Here is a 19,071-nt window from a genome sequence, read left to right as displayed (position 1 = left end):
TAAATTGCAAATTCCCTGGCCTGGCATACTGTGTCCTTCAGTATCTGGACCTAATGACCTTTCCAGAAAGCGCCCCTTCTCTCCCTTCTCAGAGCGCTCTACGCTCTTCCCTTCGTTCGAAACCTGCCATGATCCTTCTTCCAAATGTCTCCTCCTCTTCTCTGCTCTGGGACCCGAACCCCCACCCAGAAGGAGTCGCCTCCTTATCCCACCCCCTCCAGGCTCCCACAGCACACGGAAATACTGCGCCTCGCCACTCCACGTTGTCACTGTGTGTACGTGTGTCTGTCTCTCTCAGCATCAGGAGCTTCTTGAAGCCGGGTTCTTTGTCCGTGGAGCGCCAGAGCACAATACTCGGGCCCCTTTCCTTCCAAGAGCCCGCGACAATGCTGGGGCCGTGGCAAAAAGGGGTGTTGGTTGGCTTCAGAATGAAATATACAGTTGGAATTATCATGACAAAAGCAAAATGATAGAAATCACTTGAAGTTTTTTATTCGAAACCATAATGTGGGACATGGGTACAAGTTAATATATTTTGAGGTCAGCAGACTTCTGTCCCAAAATGAGAGCGCCTGGGACCCGGAAGGTCTTAAAACAGCCCTTCACTCAAGAGCTTCATCCAGAGGCGTGCACCAAACGATCACGGTGACACTGTATTATGCTTTGGAAATGCAAAGGCGAAGAAGGGACCCGGGCTGGGGGGCACATCACCCATGTGCCAAGTCTCCTGCGGCACAAATACGCTGTTTGTCCCTTCTGGTTCTCAGAATGACCCAGTGAGAGAGGTATTTAATGCCTGTATTATATGTGAGTAACCTAAGGTTTAGAGACCTAAAGGAACCTTTCCAGGGTCTGGCTCATTTGAACCCAGACCAGAAGGAAAAGAAGGTAACGGCCCTGCAAGTGAGCGATCACAGACGACCAGTGTAGTGAGTGTGGAGGTCAGGGCAAGCGCGAGGCACTGTGAGCCCGAAACCTAGACACCCGAGGCGACGTCAGGGCTCCACAGAGAGCTGGCGGCTTTGATCAGGTCCTGCAGGACGGGCGGGGAGGGATTCCTCCACGGTCACTTTCCCTGCTTTTATCAAGAGGATAGTAATGGGTGGTTTGGATCCAATAATAATAATATAAGAAATTAATGTCAATACCTAGTGTCAGTCCCTGATTTTTTTTATCGATTTGCTTCTTCCATCCGAAGGTCTATTTTGACGTAAGAATGTCTATTAGTGTCAAAGTGTAATTGTCGAACTAAACCAAATGTTATTTGTCTACGCACTTCTCTTTTCTCCAGTGTCACACGAAGGGGGAAAATCACACCCCCTCACGCGCAGTGGCACACCACTTAGTTGAAGGTTAGGTTTCTAGAGACCTCGACTATCCTGGACCCACCCGGGAACTCATTAATAAGCAGGAAAGATCTCAGCATCAGTAGCTTTCGCAAAGCTCTTGCACTTAATAGTAAGGGACAGAATTGTCTACGGAAAGGGGCCGCCAGCACTGGAGGGAAGCGACAGAGGACTCACAAGCCTCACTGGCTGAGATTATTCAGAGAAGGGACTGGAAATCCTCCCCGTTCCGTTAACCCCTGGGGTCTTCCCTGCATAGAAGCAGGGACAAAGAAAGGGGGCAAGTCAACGAGCTCTGTGGAAATCGCGTTTGTTTCATTTTGTTTTTAATTTTTTTATGTTTATTTTTGAGAGGGGGTGCGGCGGAGAGAGGGAGAGAGAATCCCAGGCAGGCCCCAGTCTGTCAGCGCAAAGCCTGACGCGGTGCTTGAACCCCCAAACCGTGAGATCATGACCTGAACCTAAGTCGGATGTTCAGCCGACAGAGCCACACAGATGCGCCTCGTTTCGTTTTAACCGTGGCACACGGCGATCCAGTTCTGCAGGAAGCTCACGTCTGTGGCGTGTTCTAATCCCTCGGGCCACCAGCCAGGTGTCTGCGGTGTTGACCCTGGAGGTCTCCCGCTGAGAAGGGTGTGTAACCTGACACCGGGTGACCCGTCACTTCCCGAGGCCTCAGGGACTGTCCTCGGAACCACGTGTGGCGGGACAGTTAAATGGGGGAAACCCACACACAAGTCCCAAGTTTAACACTGTCACCTGAACCTGCTTTGAGACGTCCAGCCTTCTGCCGGCTTCTGCTGCTCACCTTTACTTTCTTGGGCTTTAGTTTGCGCTTTAACGTAAGCGATGAAGATGTTTTTAATGTAGTCTGAGCTTTTTAAAAAAAAAAATTAGCCTTAAAACAAAAGGAATAATCATGAAAGCTCTGACGGAAAAGTTCTGGCCAATTCTGGAACAACTGTGGGAATTGTCAGAAGGTTCTGGACTCACAGACAGGGGCCATGTGGAGACAGTGACCGTGCTAACAAAGCAGTCAGTGGAGGAGAAGATTCTATCGCTTATTGAGCATTTTTTGGAGCTTGAAAAAATACCACGACACGCGTTTCCTCACTTGGTTCTCCCAACAACCCCGGAGGAAGAGACGGTTGACCCTTTTTCAAAGCTAAAAACAGACCCAGACTCTCAGAGTTGCTCCCAGTCTTCCCACCAGTAAGCTCGGAACCACAGGACAAATGCCTGTTCTCCGAGTCCGGTGGTCCCCTTTCTCCTCCATCCCCGCTGCTGAGTCAAAACCCAGGCGCGTGTCCTCGTCACTTGTCTCTGATTCCAGCGATCGACCAGCAGCCCACACGCAGACGATCTAATCAAGTTATTTTTTATGACGGCGCCAGTGCAGATGGCTACAGTGAGTATGACTGACACAGGCTTTGCGTGGGGGTCTCGACAGTCAGGAAAGCTAGAATCTGGAATTCCTTTGGCCGCTGTCCATTTACAGCCCGTCCATCAGACCCTGACATCACAGGAGCTTTCTCACTCGTGTGCCTCTTCCAGACTCCACTGGGACCAGCAAGTCAAGAGCCCAGAAGTTAAAAACACCACCGCTTGCGTTATGGCCGACAGAGGATACAGGGAATAACTTACCAATAAGGGCCTCAGTCACGGACCCCGATTTTCCAGCTAAGAAATTGTCATTTCATATAATAGTCCGAAGCTACTTGGCTTCCTGGCAGGAGATGTGAGTAAGTTGGATGGCGCGGCATTATTCAGCATGATGATTATCACGGATTTACAGCTGTTTCTTGCACAGACCATGTTACACACACTCGGAGTACTCCCCGGAATGAGAATATGAAGCCTCCGTCCCCTCCCATTTCCTTGTTTTCTGTTTCTGTGGTGATGTCAGTTGAAGCTGACATTCACTCCGCGTCCATATCTGATGTGTTTCACCTGATACCCCCACTCACTTGTCCTGTCGGCTCTAAGCTTTAAACTTGGAAGAATTTCAGTGGCTCTTGTTGGCAGGACAAATGAACGAGGAGATGGAGAGAGAGGCTTGCTGTTACAGCCAAATTTCAGTCACGTAGATTGTCAATACTAATGAACGCCCTTGAAGCAGATACTGTAAATGCTTGAAGTTGTAGTTGTGCTCTCTTTCAATTGGGATCCTTCGGCAGAACAGGCATCTTGCCACTAAATAATGAAGGGCCAGTGTTCGGGCTGTGGGCGTAGTGCGTGTGGAGCTCATTTTACGAGTGTTGGGATATTGGAACACGCTGATAGCTGCTAGGCTTCCCTTACGTGCTCAGAGCATTACTTTAGTTTTATTCCTAAATCACATAAATGAGATACAGTAGGTTCTTCCAGTAGTTCCCCTCTGTTCTTTTGGCATCATAAAGCCTCATTAATATCATGTACTTGTTAATAGCACCCGATCTGGAGTTAAATAGGCATGGGTTTGGATATCGGTTCCAACCACTTAATTAACCTCCCTAAATCTGTTTCCTCATCTTATAATGGGGATGATGTTAAAATAATGAACCCCATAGGGTGACTGCGAGGGACACGCGAGAAAATAAATAAAACGCAGCACCTTGCACATAGAAAACATTTAAAAGACATATTAGCTATTGTTACCAGGCTGATGATTAAAATAATACCCCCTCCGGAAACAGTGGGGGCTTTCAGGATATTAAAAATTTTTTTAAATAATAACGAACACTGTGGAAGAGAAATAATTTGTTTCTCTTGCCTCTAGACTTGGAGAAAAGCAGTCCCTTCCCTCCTCTTCCCTGTGTATAGTAATTATTGTTACGTGTTCTCGCCTTGTGATTTTAAATATCTTATACTTATTGTTAGTCTTTTGACATCCTGGAGGCAAATGTGAAGAAAAAAAGAAGAATCCACTTTTAGTGAGTTCAAGCAAAAAGTGACCCAAGTTTAATCATGGTACCTCTTATCCAAGGGAAAATGATACTAAATTAGGTCCTTAAAATCAAAGCATAAAAACTAAGGGAAGTACAAGGGCCCCCTTCATTGAGGCTTGAGATTGGGGTTCTGAGGAAATTCAGTTTAAAGTACTGTACAGAGAGGAGCAGTTACTAACTGCAACTGTCGTAAACAATCTGCATCTCTAACCAGCTTGTGACTTAAGGGCATTGGCGAATATCAGTTACGGAAGAGTGGCCGCAGTAGAGCAGGCCATCCGCACAGCCTTGAAATCCTAGATTTTCCGTTTGGTTAGAAAAAGAGGCAACGTCATATTTTCTTGCCGGGTGAGGGCTCACCGAGGCCATTGCAGGGTGTGTTATAAATGGCTGGCTGCGAATAGGTCTTCTGGGGTAACAGAGAAGTCCAAGTTGCCCTGAGTCTTTTTAGGAATAATAGAACCTAATGTTTGTACCTTCCTCTGTGGTTTTTCAAATATTTCAGTGTGTACTTCGAGTTTTAATCATGTAAATCTTCAGGTTTAGCTGCGGAGAGCATGTGGTTTGGGAAAAGTAGATAGATAGCTCTGTATGTGAATTAACACGGTCGAGTCCCATCATCCCGGGCCTGAGCTGGTGTGGACACGAGACCACCATGTTGGAGGGCGTGAGAACCTGCATTTTGTCCGCCACCAGCTTCTGTCTACAGGATTCCTCCCTTGTAGAATAGGATTTTCTTTCCCGATAGCCCGTGTGCCCAGACAGCAGGATGTCTGTCACAGGACCAGCGCCCCCCCTGCAAAGCCGCCGTCTGACCCGTCCCAGGGAACGTGATGTCATATTGTCAGTTCAGTGGCCGAGCAGCTACAGCACCAGATCAGCAGTTGGCCTTCACATGTTGCCGAGGAGAAAGCGTCTATTTTGAAAGGCTGGCACACCACCCAGCTTTTCTAAAACCGTTCCTTTGTTCTTCTTTTGCCATAAACGAGCATCACAGGATCAAATCCATTGAGAAGAAACTACCGGCTTTGCCAACACAATTAGTTTTAGAAGAAGCCTCCGTCTTCAGATCCTTCTCCTCCCAAGTCCAAGTTGGATGACGGTAGCTATTTTTTAATGAATGTTTTTGAGAGCCCCCTTTCTCCCAAGAGCCCTGAAGCAGATTTAGCAGGCTTAGGAGGCCTCTTGCGCAGGGCGACTTCAATGCCGCCCTCCCAACAAATAAAAGTGACTTTTCGACATTGGAGCCTCTTTTTTTTTAAATTCTCATAAAACCTGGCCACCGGAGGGAGTTTTTCTTCAGGGTTAGGCTCTCCTCCCTCCAAAAAAAGTTGCCATCTTTTTAATGGGCCAAAAGCCACAAAGCCTGTCCAGCTGTGAAAAGGAGTTAGTGGAGAAAACAGGTCGAGGATTTTCACCTTCTAGTGTAAAGAGCCGAACGATTCAGTGATTGTTACTCTTTTATAGTTTATTTGTGCATTCATTTCTTTGCTTGCCCTTCGTTTCCCTGAGAAGTGAAATTTAGTGGAAAAGCTGGTTCTGGTCTTTAGTGGACGCTAGGACTCCCAATAAACATCGTCATAGAGGGGATTGTGTGGGATCCGGTAGGTTAGACCACCTCCTAACTGCTTGGCCCCTTTAGTGCTGGGGGCTCTGATTAAAAATCCTATTGAGCTCGGAGTCTTTTAACAGGAAGGCCGCTAATGTGATGGTTACAATTGAAAGAGCACCGGCATAGACACTAAGTACTTTCTTTTGTCCCCGGCTTCCCGTGAAAAGAGTTTTCACACCTCTAATCAATGTTTCCTTTCAGGTGAGAGATTCTCATCCTATATGTAAATACCATTGGACCGTGCTTGACCTCGGTTCTTCAGCCCTAATGTTGAAAACCAATAGACACAAAGGTACAAACAGCTTGATTTAAAGTTAAGACTCCGGGCACCTTTGGTCTGGCGTGGAACCGGGCATCAGTCTCTTGGAAGGGAAGAGCAGAAACAGCAGTTTTTGCAAATGAAGTCGTGCGCCATTACAGGATTCCGTAGGGGACCAGGGGAACTTTACATAATTCTCTGAAGTAGTGCTTTGTCCTCTTTGAAAACCTGATGGCTCCGGTTTCTGAGTTGATGGCGGAATTATCCCCAGTCTTTTTACCTGGAAAAGATTCGTGGCCTTAGATACATCAACAACTAAGCTTGGGAACCGTGACGGTGAAATCCGGCTGCTTCCTTTGCAGAGCTGGACCTTTGTGTAACTTGGTGTGGTTGATGGTTAGTTAGAGCCTGAGCCGAAAGCCCTGTGGCCAGCCCCTGCCCCCGGCATCAGTATTCTTGGCTGGTCCTCCTCTATGTGCATTTCGGAGTGAAAGGTGAAATTCCATCTTTAACCCCCTTGTGGGTGTCTGAACAGTGATTGATGAACTAGAAGTGATTCCCTGCAGACCTTTCAAAGGGTGGATGAAGGATGGAATTTCAGCCTTTTTTTTTTTTTACCAGGCCTTTTGCTTAATACAGCTTTTAAAATTAATGTCCCTTTTTGAATGCCAAGAAAACAAAGGGAGTTTCTTGGAGTGTGTGCTGCCTGACACAATAGGCCTTAATTGGTGTCAAGGAGATGTTAGGATGAATGGGGAAATGCCCATTTGGCTGAGAAGACTGAAAAGTGGAGCCTTGTTATGAGCTGTCATCCGAACGTGTATTTAAACCATAGCAAAACTGAAACATATTTGCCATATAGATCACTCCAAAGGAGCCATTATACTCTATTATGTAATTACATAATCAAAGCATGCATAGTAATCAGCTTTTGGAATTCAATGCTAATCAAACATACCTATAGTATGTGTTTAAGCTAAAATAGAGAGCGTTAATTTGCCATTAGTCAACTAAACAAGAATGTGTATACAGAATATTCATGAATAGCTTAATGTGGTGTCAGATGATATTTTTTTGTTTTGTATTCAGGGGAAATCAACAGTTTTAATTGAAGAAAAAAACCAGCACTGAGGAAGATTACTCTTTAGCTTGCCGTTCACAAATTTGCCTCACCTTTTACTGATTATAAAAGGAGATTAGATTAAAATCGATAGATTTTTTTCCTTCCATAAGCTTAAGTGACATGACACTTAATTCTATTACAGGAGATTCCTAACGAGATCCTGACCACCTAGGAAACAGCGTTCTAGATGCTGTAAAACAAAGCTGAAACTAAAACAAACAAACAAAAAAACAACAACAAAAGACCTTGAGCATATATCGCTTTCCTAATTAGAAACAAATCCATAAATGTTACTCAGAGTAGCCAACAACAGAAATACCTTGGTGACCCAGGAGGAGACGCGGCCTCTGGTTTGGGCTGGGCCCTAGGATCTTCATCCACGAAATGAGAGCGTCCGTCCCCTGCGTTCCTTTCAGTGCTGTTGACCTTTGATTTCATAAGGGTTCTGGGGACACAAATGAAATGATTTGGGCAGTTATCTGTGGACTCCGTGTATTCGAACTCCAGGCTTCGGCGCTGCGCGGTTCGCATTCATAACTATTTTGACCACGGCGTAGACAGTCCTTGGACCAGACAATCAACGTATTCAACTTCACTGTTTGTGAGAAAAGAACATGGACAGGGATCACGAAGGTTAAGAGAAGCTTTGTAAACAGCAGACGGATTGAATGCTTTTGATTTTGAATAAATATTCAAGTATTCACAAAGGTTGAAGGATCACCTCTCTCTGAAATAAAGAATTGTATTTATGTGGAAGTGGTCGTGCCCTTCACCTTGGTGCGCGCTGAGGGACTCCTCGTTTTGGACCCTGCTTCTCACTGTCTCTCGTCTGCCCTTTGGATGACTGAAAACGTTCCTGTAATGTTTAAATGGGACGAAACTCTTTCATCAAGAGGCTTGAACTTCAAATAATTTATTTTCAAATTACTTTTACTGTAATTCTTATTAATTCAAATAGGTTTCTGATTTGATATAAAACGCTGTAAATGCAAGGAACAGTTTAATGAATTGAAAGATAGGATTGAGTCTTTTAAAGGAAATGTACAAAATATGCTGACAATAATTGCTTAGATAGAAATCAAATCTTAATGGCTTTGTTAATGATTTGTAGTGAACACTATGTTTACGTTGGCTTGGGGGAACATACGCATTTAGAAAGATTCTTTTCCCTTTGGGTTTCAACAGAATCTTAATTTTCTTTTCCTGAAACGTACTCATTTCTAGTGCTAGCGCTCCGAAATATTCGCAGAAGTCGCGGGGCGTCTGTTGGTGATGGTTTTATTTGGGTAGAGGGAAGGGCAGTTCTTTCAACTTGGGCACATACTTTACCACGGGTATAAAAATGGGCATCTCACGGAAAGGGGAATGGGGGGAAAGCCATTTGACACTTTAAGACACAGAGAGCTTGGGGCGCCTGGGCGGCTCAGTCAGTTGAGCGTCCGGCTTTGGCTCAGGTCATGATCTCACGGTTCGCGGGTTCAAGCCCTGTTTCGGGCTCTGTGCTGAGCGCTCAGAGCCTGGAGCCTGCTTCAGATTCTGTGTCTTCCTCTCTCTCTGCCCCTCCCTTTTTCATACTCTCTCTCTCTCAAAATAAACATTAAAAAAAATTTTTTTTTAAAGACACGGAGGTGGGGGGTAGGTGTGCCTGGGTGGCTCAGTCGGCTAAGTGTCTGACTTCGGCTCAGGTCATGATCTCACGGTTAGTGGGTTCGAACCCCGTGCCAGGCTCTGTGCTGACAGTCTGGATGCTGTTTCAGATTCTGTGTCTTCCCCTCTCTCTGCCCCTCCCCCACACGTGCTCTGTCTCTCTCTGTCTCAAAAATAAGTAAACCAAAAAAAATTTTAACTAAAAATATAATAAATAAATAAAGACACAGAGGGCTCACCAACAATAAAATATAGAGTTCTCATAAACAAGTTTTTTGACTCTTCAGAAAGTCTAAACTTAGATAGAGGAGAAGAATTCATAGTCCTGAGCCTTTAATTAGTGCAAAATTTCTAGAACTGTGATTGCTCCTTGAAGTTAATGACTACGTTGATCAGTGGTAGGATTTTTTTTTTTTTTTAAACAATCTGTAATTTTGGTTTGACTTTCGCCTATTTGGATAGACAACCTGACTGCTGATTCAACGTTAGGTTCAGTCTAACATACAGCAGCGTGGGGGGATTAAAAACTTTTCCCTAATACAATTTTGCTGCTGAAGGGGTAGGTCAGGAGACTCTATTTGCTCTTTCTCTGGGCAAACTATCTTCCTAGTTAGGAGAGAATGCTCTACCTTCCTGGGTGTCAGTGAGAGTTTACAGAGTTGCCATAGTATAAACCAAAGTCTGTTCTAACTCTGACTTGCCCTTGTGTCATAGACTTGACTGGAGAGACTCCCCCTGGTGTAAAGGAAGTTCTTCCTTGATGAACAGCCAGGCTGCAGGGACCGGCTCTCGGGGCTGGCCAGTGCCAGCCATTCTCCAGGGGCAAAGTGTGCTCAGTACCGAAAGAACGGAGCGGTAGTAAACAAGGTCTTTTACATTTTACATTTTACAGTTTCTCTCTCATCTTGAAGTGTGTAATTGTGTTCTGGATAAATTATGGAAATTAAAAAAAAAAATCAGAAGTTGCTCATAGGGAAATGACCCTCTTTAAAAACAAATAAATTTTCTAAGGCTAATAAGCCAGGAGAACCTTGGCACCAGATCCTGATGCTGGCCGGCTAAAAAGTACAAACTGGGCCAGAGAAGCTGACGGAACGGGGTTCAGACACCGGCTCCGGCACTTAGCTGAATTCCATTAGGCACGGTGTTTGGGTTTTTCTGGGTCTCGGGTTCTTGGTCTCTAACGTGAGGGTATTGAGAACTCCAGAAGTTCGGGAGGGAAATGTGTGCAAAGCAGCCAGTATGGGGCCTGGCACTGGACAGACGTGTGCTCCCTCCCCCGCTTCTCATTTGGGCTTCTGGCTTTGAGATGTACCCGTCGCCCCCTTCCGGCGGCCATATTGCGGATGGAACAGGATCCCGTCAATGCTGGTCTGTCGCCTAACGCCATTAAACTGAGCTTCTAGCAAAATGGGGTTTCAGGAAAGAACCCTTGAGTTAAGCCAATTGAAGATTGAATTAATAGGGGATTTATTAGCCAACGCCACCCCTACCCTCCCTCCAGGCCTAACTGACCCGGCTGAAATGGTCTTTACTCCTCATCAAAAAAAATTTTTTTTCCTGTTCTTAGACAATGTGCGTTGTCTGTCTTGTAAACAAGTGTCCTGGCCACTTCTCGTTTATTACGGGAAACTGGCCTGTGAGTGAATGGGCTTCTCCAGCGCTGGTGTTGTGTATTTAGAAATTGGGGTGAGGGGAGCAGTTAGGGGCGTTCGAGGGAATACGGTTATTAGCATAAATTAAAATCCAGTTTGGTTCTGTCTCCTGAGCCTCACCCCTAAACACCAGGTAAGCAGTCAAAACTGTCCATACATGTCAGACATTAAATTACCTTTCTGTTAACAGCCTTATTTAGTGGCGACAGTATATTGTACTTGCTTGATTTCTTTGGCCCAGAACATGTGCTATTTCTGCCTTGACAGTATGTCTGCTAATTGAGTTTTAGAAAATCAGCAAGGCTTTTTTTTAAAGTGGATTATTTAAGGAAGGCACCTACGTGGCCTGCTGTACCTTCTCCTACACATCAAGTTGTGTTTTGCAACAACCTAATTGTCATGATATCTACTTCCAGGGGAGCTTTATCAAGTCACCGTGCACCCTTCTGTTTGGAAGAAATATTTGAGGCTGTGAGCAGAAATTATTTTTACATCAAGGCTTCAGGCAGTAAAGAGTAGTGACATACATGTGTTCTCATCACTGCCATTCACTCTCTTTGCCTCAGATAAATAGGTCACTATTACCCCGTTGCAGCCATCATATGGTTCCTCAAAGGACGGAGCTCGGTTTCATATACCTGCTGTCCAGCTGATCCGTATAATTTATTGGTGATTTTTGCAGTGACGTTCTTGGGCCACCGTCAACCAGAGCGCTTTGATCTCTTTGAGCAAAATATTTCACTATCGCTTGTAATTTTTTAGCATTAGCATTATGACCATGTTAACATAGCTAGGGACTGTCATTTTTGGAGATATTGGATTTTAGGTTGGCTTTAGCAATTTCAAGAAATAGTACAGTAATGATGATGGTACCGCCATGCATTTGCAGAGCACATTATGTGCCCGCGCACACAGGGGCAAAACGCCCAGATGGCAAAAATTGTACCTGAGTGATATACTCAGTGATAACACAGTAAATGAATATGGTCTTATGTCACTTAACTCTAAGTAATAATTAAGGATGGTCAGACTTTGGGGGGCTCAGTCAGTTAAGCGACTGACTCTTGATTTCAGCGCAGGTCATGGTCTCATAGTTCGTGAGCTGGACCCCCACGCCCCATGCGGACCCTCCGTGGGATTCTCTCTCTCCCTCTCTGCCCCTCCCTCCTCTCTCTCTCTCTCTCAAATAAATAGATTAAACAGAACTTAAAAAAAAGAATGTTTAGACTTTTTAACAGTCAAAATCCCTCTGATTCTGTTTTATTATCTTAATTGCTTAACGCACAAAATCATGGTCAACTTCTCCTTGTCCCCATCTCCCGTGCAAATGTTTGATAGCCTTAACGTGGATGTAGAGGCTATTGGGAAAGACTATGCTAGCATGCCAAGTAGAGACTAGAATTAAGTGGTCGAGTTAGTTCCACAGGAACCATTTTATTAGAGCCCAGGGGCACTACCACTGCCTTATTAAAGGGAGGCACTGTGCCTACAAGGTAGTGGTCAGGAACTGGGGGGCTTTGGTTTACATTGAGGGCATTAAGGCCCGTCACTGGCTAGCCTTTCCTTGGCTTCCTTCTATAAACTGAAGAGTCTTATTTATGTTGGGAATAGACTGCTTTAGGTAGAGGAAATGTCTGCCATAGCCCAGCAGACCCCATTTGGTATTCCAGTCTCCTCAAGGCAAGTCCTAGGACTTAAGACCGACAGAGCTTTGGAACTGTGCGGTTTCATGTCCCCTTAATTCTCTTACTACATTGGGTTACCCCAAGGAGAGGGTACTGTCCTGTCTGCACGTACTCTGGCCAGTACTAAGGTCACCTTGAAAAGCTTGCTTGGTTGGCAGGAAATCCCTCTCCCTTGATCTTTTCTCAAGTCTGGGAATACCCTGCTCCCTCCAGCTGGCCTGTGAATTCATGTTCCTCTCAGTACTCCACGGAGGACAAAATACGCATTCCTTCGTGGTTTGGGTTTTGGGTTTTTTGGTCACTTTTTTCTTTTTGTTGTTTTTCTATAACATCGTTTTGCCCACTAAGCTTTCACTGCTGGATCGAGAGAGGAAATACTCACTCTTTCCGATCAGTGCCAGCCCGGGGGCCTGCATTCTCACGCCGGGGTTAATTTGGTTCACTCCTCAGCCCCAAGAATTTTTGTTTTATCTGTGGCTATAATAATTTTGTCCTTAACCCCCAGTTCTCTCCTTTCTATTCCCCTGTCGGCGGCTGGTCTGTTTCTAGGTGGATTTGGCTGAATGCCGCCTCATAACCTTCTCACGGGCCCTCACCGTGCCCTGCCACGCAGGGCTCCTTCAGCAGAAATAGGACAGCAGGTGGAAATCCTCCATTTACTCTGATTGCATCTCTATTTACGCTGTCCCTCTCTCTTTTGCAGTAGTATTTATCTTTGACTTTCGTTTCTAAATGTGACAAAGTTGGTTTTGGTTTGTTGTTGTTCTTGTTTGGTGGGAGAAGTGAATCCACCACCCTGATCTGTAATCAGGGGGTCTGTGCACCTTCATTCTTGCACGTACACTGCCTCCCAGCACGGGGAGCTGCCTAATAAATGTTTGGATTTGACCACTATGGACATGATGGTGCCGAGGAAGGCGGCTACCATTTATTCAGCTTTATAAGAAGCTAGACGCAGTGCTAAATGCTTTATATTTATTGCCTTTCTCAATCCTTCCAACAGCTCTGGGAGAGGGCTTTGAATTACTGCCCCCATTTTGCAGATGAGACACTGGCTCAGGGACTTTAAATAACTGACTTGGGATCATCCAGCACAATCGATCTTCCCGACAGACCGCTGTACGCACCCAGTGCTCATTCTACATTCTTTGTTCCGTAAGCGAAGATTGGGTATCCACTCTCCCCCCCACCCCCCGTTGCAGCCTCTGAGAGGCTAGGACGGTGTCCAGTGTTTCTCTATCCTCCGCTATTCCAGGTGCAGAACTGGACATTCAACAATTGCGTCATCTTTTGCTTTTGAATTGAATTCTGCTCTCCTCCTACCTGGGCTGTGGCTCTTATGGGACATTTATGACGGGCCCTGGCCACCGTCACTAGTCTTAGAAGCAACAAACTAGAGCAGATCTGGAGATAAGCGTGTATCAGTGGATCCGAAAGCCTTGATTTGATGTGTTCTAAAATAAAAGGTCTGAGAGGCTAGACGGCGAGATATAGAAGGGGCGTGGCTCCGGACCGCCTGGCGCTTTGGGTGAGTCTGCAAAGTGATGGTTTAGTAAATCCCAGTAACAGACTGAACTGCAAGCTCTCCCAGGATTTGATTGAGATTCCAGAGAGTTCCTCGCTGCGTAGGTCCTCACTCGCACTCGGCAAACGACTGACCTGCCTGTACCTTGGGAATGTTGACATCCACTAACAAGATGAGATGATTTACTGAGCCCTCCTCCCCTGCTTCTATTAAGTGGTCCCTTGAGTTTTCTGTGAGGCAACCAAAGAGCTTAGCTCAAGGGCATGTGAGCTGAGGTTGAGTATATGTTTCTCCCCCACTCCATTTGTGAGAGCTGCGGCTTCTTAGAAAAGTCAGTTCTCTGACCTTTTCGTACCTCTCCAACACACTCCTTCACCGGAATAAGATAACGGAGGCTGGAACCTTGGCACCCCGACTTCTGAGAGCGTGTTGATTCCAGGCTTAGTTGCGTTTTGCCCCTGGGTCTCTCTGGGACCAGCAGACTCCCTCTTGTGGGAGCCACACCGGTGCTGCTCCTGGGGCCCATTTTCTAACACGCGCCTTGCTTCCCATTTTAACTGAGCCATGAGCCAAATTTTAATCGACAGAAATTCTTTTCTCCTTCTTTTTTTCAAGGTGATGGACAGAATTTGTTTACGAAAGACGTGACAGTGATCGAGGGAGAAGTTGCCACCATCAGCTGCCAAGTCAATAAGAGTGACGACTCTGTGATCCAGCTGCTGAATCCCAACAGGCAGACCATTTATTTCAGGGACTTCCGGCGTAAGTTTCCATCTCTATAGTATTAGATGGCAACTTTTCCCCCCTACATGTTGTCTTGATAAAGAGATTGCCAAGACCTCCTTTTCTAAATGTAATGTTAGATGCTTAAAGTTTAGTCAATTCTTCAGAGGGAAGAAAGAGACATGCAATCATAATCTTTCTACTTAATAGAAACCTTGAATGGTCCCTTTGAAAAGTAAAGCAGTCTTTCTTTGCAATAGGAATTGATTGTAGTAATTCAAGGTGAATTGCAACGGAGTCCCGGACACAACAACTCAAATAAGGTAAGGCAAGGCAAATACAGCGTTCTGAAGGCTAATCTGTTTGGTTGGAAGATTGAAGTTTCCAAGGCGATCTGTGCCTAGAGAGACAAAACCAAACTTCTCCTGTCTCCGTAGCCTGTGGTAGATGGAGGGCACCACGTGCTGAAGCCTTACCGAATTTAAAATCACGGAAGCTAATCCTTGAACCTTAATTGTATATCCTAGAAATGGTTCAGGTGGATGTCTGAGCTTAGCAAGCGCATAAATCAGGTCTTTCAAAAAACTCCTCTTTGAGAACATTGGTACCTAGTCAAAGCAGGTGTCCAGGAATGTCCCTTCCCATCGACTGGTCCCTCTTCTCCCCAACGCGCCAGAACATTTATCAACTTAGTTGATAAAACTAAGGAGCATCTAAGAGCATGAAGAAAGGTCAAAGGAGTGGAGTCAGGCATTCTTAAAGTGAATTTTGGTCATTATAAGTGAATCTCACCTTTGCCATAGTTAATAGAAGGACTTTAAAGGTGAATATTTGAAATTAATCAAAAGCCCACATACATTACTTTTGTGGTGACTCATCGCCTGCCTTACCTCTGTGTGCTGTCTTGGGTCGCGGACTTCGGGAACCTTCACTTCCAACCGTACCAAATACGAAGATACCTCCAAGTGAAATGGGATTGTTTTGCTATAAAGATTTTTTTTAGTTACTTCCTTTTTTTTGAAATTACTAATAATGGTTTTTTGGGGTTCATAATTTGGAACCACCTTTGTTTCAAGAGGAGTAGGTCCTACTCCCTGAACTCTCCGTGCCCAGAGGGTCCTCACAGCCTGCCCTTCTTCTGTTTCCATGTTGCTCCAATAGAAAATCTGACACGATTTATGAGCAGGTGCTGAAACAACAGTAAGGAACGTGTGCGTGTATGTGTGTGTGTGTGTGTGCGCGTGCACTCACAGGCCTCATGTGTGTCACTCTCCTTTTGGACAAAGTTGTCTGTCCCCATACAGTTATCACTGAAGCCCAGAACAGGAAGTCAAGAAGCATGAAGAAGTGTGCACAAAGACTGACTCGCTTTTTCTACTCCGTAGCGGCCTTTCCAGTCACCTGAGTTCCTCCTCCCCGAGTTAAGGAAAATGGACGGCCGTCCTCTTCCTCCTAATCCCTCACTTCCTCTTGTGTTTTGTCCTGCAGCTCTGAAGGACAGCAGGTTTCAGTTGCTGAATTTTTCTAGCAGTGAACTCAAAGTGTCGCTGACAAACGTCTCGATTTCGGATGAAGGAAGATACTTTTGCCAGCTCTACACGGACCCCCCCCAGGAAAGCTACACCACGATCACAGTGCTGGGTAAGAGACCCATGGGGCGCGTTCCGGGAGGTGGGGAGGGGGTGGCCCTTACTAGCGAGAGCTTCCAGCAGCAAGGAAAAGGTTAATGGTTAATGTCGCTGTCCAAGCCTGTTTGAGGACGAATCACCACCCATCTTGCTGAATTTAAAAAATAGCCTGTTTTACCGAACACTCTAAGGAACGGCCATCAGCGGTCTTTAGAGATTCCACCTGTTCTGGGGCTCCAAGCCTCAACTTCAGAAGGAAAAATCAGGAGAATTTAGAGCCCTCCAATGAATCCCTCACCACATGCAATGTCATTGCTTCTAACTACCAGGATCTTGTTTTCCTTCTATTCAGGAAAGGAGACGGGCTACCGCATCTCCACCCCATGGCAGAGCGGATACAAAGTCCGCTTGATGATTTTTCCTTCTGAGTTACATCTCATTTAAAATTGTTGATCTCCTTATCTGTGGCTTACTCAGTGCTTTGTGTATTGCTTATACTCTAGATTATGCTGTAAAAGTCACACCCCATGAACACATCCTTGGCCACAAATTGCAACCGCTGGACATAAAAGAATTAAGAGCTTCTAGGGAGAGAAGGCTGGGAATAAGTAAGGGCTGTGGACAGGCTGCGAAGGATACTTCTCGTGAGTTGAATGTCTTCAGTTACAATCTCCAGACTGTGATGTTCAGGAAATTCCCAGTAGCTAAGTTTCCATATTTATATTTTGATGCGGTCAGCAGACAACCGTGCTGAAGGTGGCCTGAGTTAGTCACCTTTTAGACAGACCTGTACACCAGGACGTAACACCAGCTGATGCAGATTTTGGAAGCTGAGTGTTCAAGGACGTTCACTGTAACATGAGGCAGGATCTCTGATTTACACCTTCAGAAAGATCATGAATCAAAGTCTATTTGAGGCGTCAGAGTGCAGCTTTCTGGTGTAATGATATGAAGACTAGGAGGAAAGATAAATATGAAGGACGTTTGTGCTTGGTGCGTGTGAACATATATGTATTTATGGGTTTACGCATTGAGCTGCTCCCCATTTCTTTGTTTAAACACAGCTGTAAAAGGGAAACTAATTTTTTTATTCATTAAACTAAAACATGTCCCTAGCACTTAGATATATGTTCTCAGTAAGAGGAACAGATCTGAGAAAGTCATGGTTTGCATCAGGATATGCAGTTTCTTTTCTTTTTCTTTTTTTTTAATGTTTTATTTATTTTTGAGACCAAGAAAGACAGAGCATGAGCGGAGAGGGGCAGAGAGAGAGGGAGACAGAATCTGAAGACAGGCTCCAAGCTCTGAGCTAGTTGTCAGCACAGAGCCTGATGTGGGGCTCGAACCCACGAACCGTGAGATCATGACCTGAGCCCAAGTCGGACGCTTCACCGACTGAGCCGCCCAGGGGCCCCCTGGCCATGCAGTTTCTAATGTGGTCTGTGTTTAATGGTAGATGGCCTTCAGAGGCACATGCCTGTCTTTAATTTTAGCATTAATCCATCTGAGACTGGGAGAAATAAGTGTGAAAGGGATGACTGTTTTGGTGTCTTGCAAAATCACATACATGCACTTGAAGTTTTCTGTCCACCTTGTTCTTCAGAAGTATTTGAAAACTTACTGTTTGCTTATCAGAGTAAGTCATTGGCTGCACAGACTCCAAACTGACCAGCCACCCATTGACCCGCCATCGTTTACGGCCTCTCCACAAGAGTAGCAGCACTAGGATGGAATAAACCTGCAGCATCTTGAATTTTCAGGATATTTTTCTGTGTATCCCTTTAAATATGACTTCTTCACAGGAAGAAATGACAGTAACAGAGATTAGCCATCTGCCCCACTTACAAAGGACACGGGTAAGAGTCTAGAATCACCGACTTTGAAACAGACTCACGCCCTTCGTGTCTTCTAGCCTAGGTTGTTTTTAATAAAATCCTGAATGCTGCCGTTTCAAGCTTTCCCCCCAGAGGTGCACATCTTTTGTTTTCAGGAGCATAGCGGGCCACGGGCAAGCAGTTACTGCCTGTCAGTTTCCGGGATCCGGTGCATTTGTTCTCAGACGCACTGGATTGGGACAGTTTGACCGAACATGCCCCGTGGTTGGGAGTCAGCGTGACAGCACTAGACTTTTGAGAGGCGTTTATGCCTGTGATCCCGCTGGAGGTCTGATTATTCTAGATAGATTCCTGCTTGTATTGTATGGAAGCACTCCCTTAAACATACTTGCAAGTAATCCTGGGAGATGCTCTTCCCGCAGATATTACGGATTCATTTAATATTCTTGCCATTGAATTGACTCTAGGATTCTTTGACGGAGTGAAATTGTCATCAGTGTTTGAGGCTTTCATATTCCAAAATCTGACAATTTCCACTGATACTCGTGTATTCAAACCTTTTTCCTAAGGTTTAGAATGTTCAGATATTCTAATGAAGAGTGATCTATTAGCGTCTTCGTTTCTATCTGTGGTTCTCTGAAAAGGACTCCGTATATACACTTACACAGCTGTCAACCTTCTCGGTGGATGGAAGATGCTTATTTTAGCGCATGTGCCTATTAGTGTTTGGAAGCATTCAAGAAAACCTTCAGCATAATTCTAAGACTCGGAGATGGTGGTTTGTTAGTTACCACTTATGAGTATTATCTTATCCGTGTAAAAACTGAAAACTCTCCGATGATACTTTGCAAGCATTTGGGTGCCATGTAGGATATCCATTCAGTCCTTACACTTGGTGAGTTCTGGCCTTTCGCAGTGCTGGACTCTCTTTATACCGGTATTCAGGGAAACCGTGGCACGAGAAATAGAATACACTGCTTTAAGGTAAATATAGTTACCGATAATAGTAGCTAATATTATTACAGTCCTGTCCTTTTAAGATTAGTGTTCACTCTTAAGATTCCAGGAACAGAAGAACCTAATTATTTTAAAGGGTTTTCGAGCAA

General features: G+C 45.2%; 1 protein-coding gene across 6 annotated transcripts in view; it reads left to right on the top strand.

Annotated features, from left to right (window-relative positions):
• The window catches only part of CADM1 (cell adhesion molecule 1), a 319,286-nt gene that overhangs the window by 242,121 nt on the left and 58,094 nt on the right, over positions 1 to 19,071 (top strand). For all 6 annotated transcript variants that reach the window (XM_029956058.1, XM_029956057.1, XM_029956056.1 and 3 more), the window contains exons 2-3: positions 14,395 to 14,541; positions 15,991 to 16,143. In XM_029956058.1, the coding sequence (XP_029811918.1) occupies positions 14,395 to 14,541; positions 15,991 to 16,143 (300 nt within the window). The remainder of the gene's footprint in view (positions 1 to 14,394; positions 14,542 to 15,990; positions 16,144 to 19,071) is intronic.

Source organism: Suricata suricatta, chromosome 11, assembly GCF_006229205.1.
Source record: "Suricata suricatta isolate VVHF042 chromosome 11, meerkat_22Aug2017_6uvM2_HiC, whole genome shotgun sequence".
Taxonomy (NCBI): Eukaryota; Metazoa; Chordata; class Mammalia; order Carnivora; family Herpestidae; genus Suricata; species Suricata suricatta.
The sequence above is the reverse complement of the archived record's forward strand: the minus strand, read 5'-3'. Positions and strand labels throughout refer to the sequence as shown.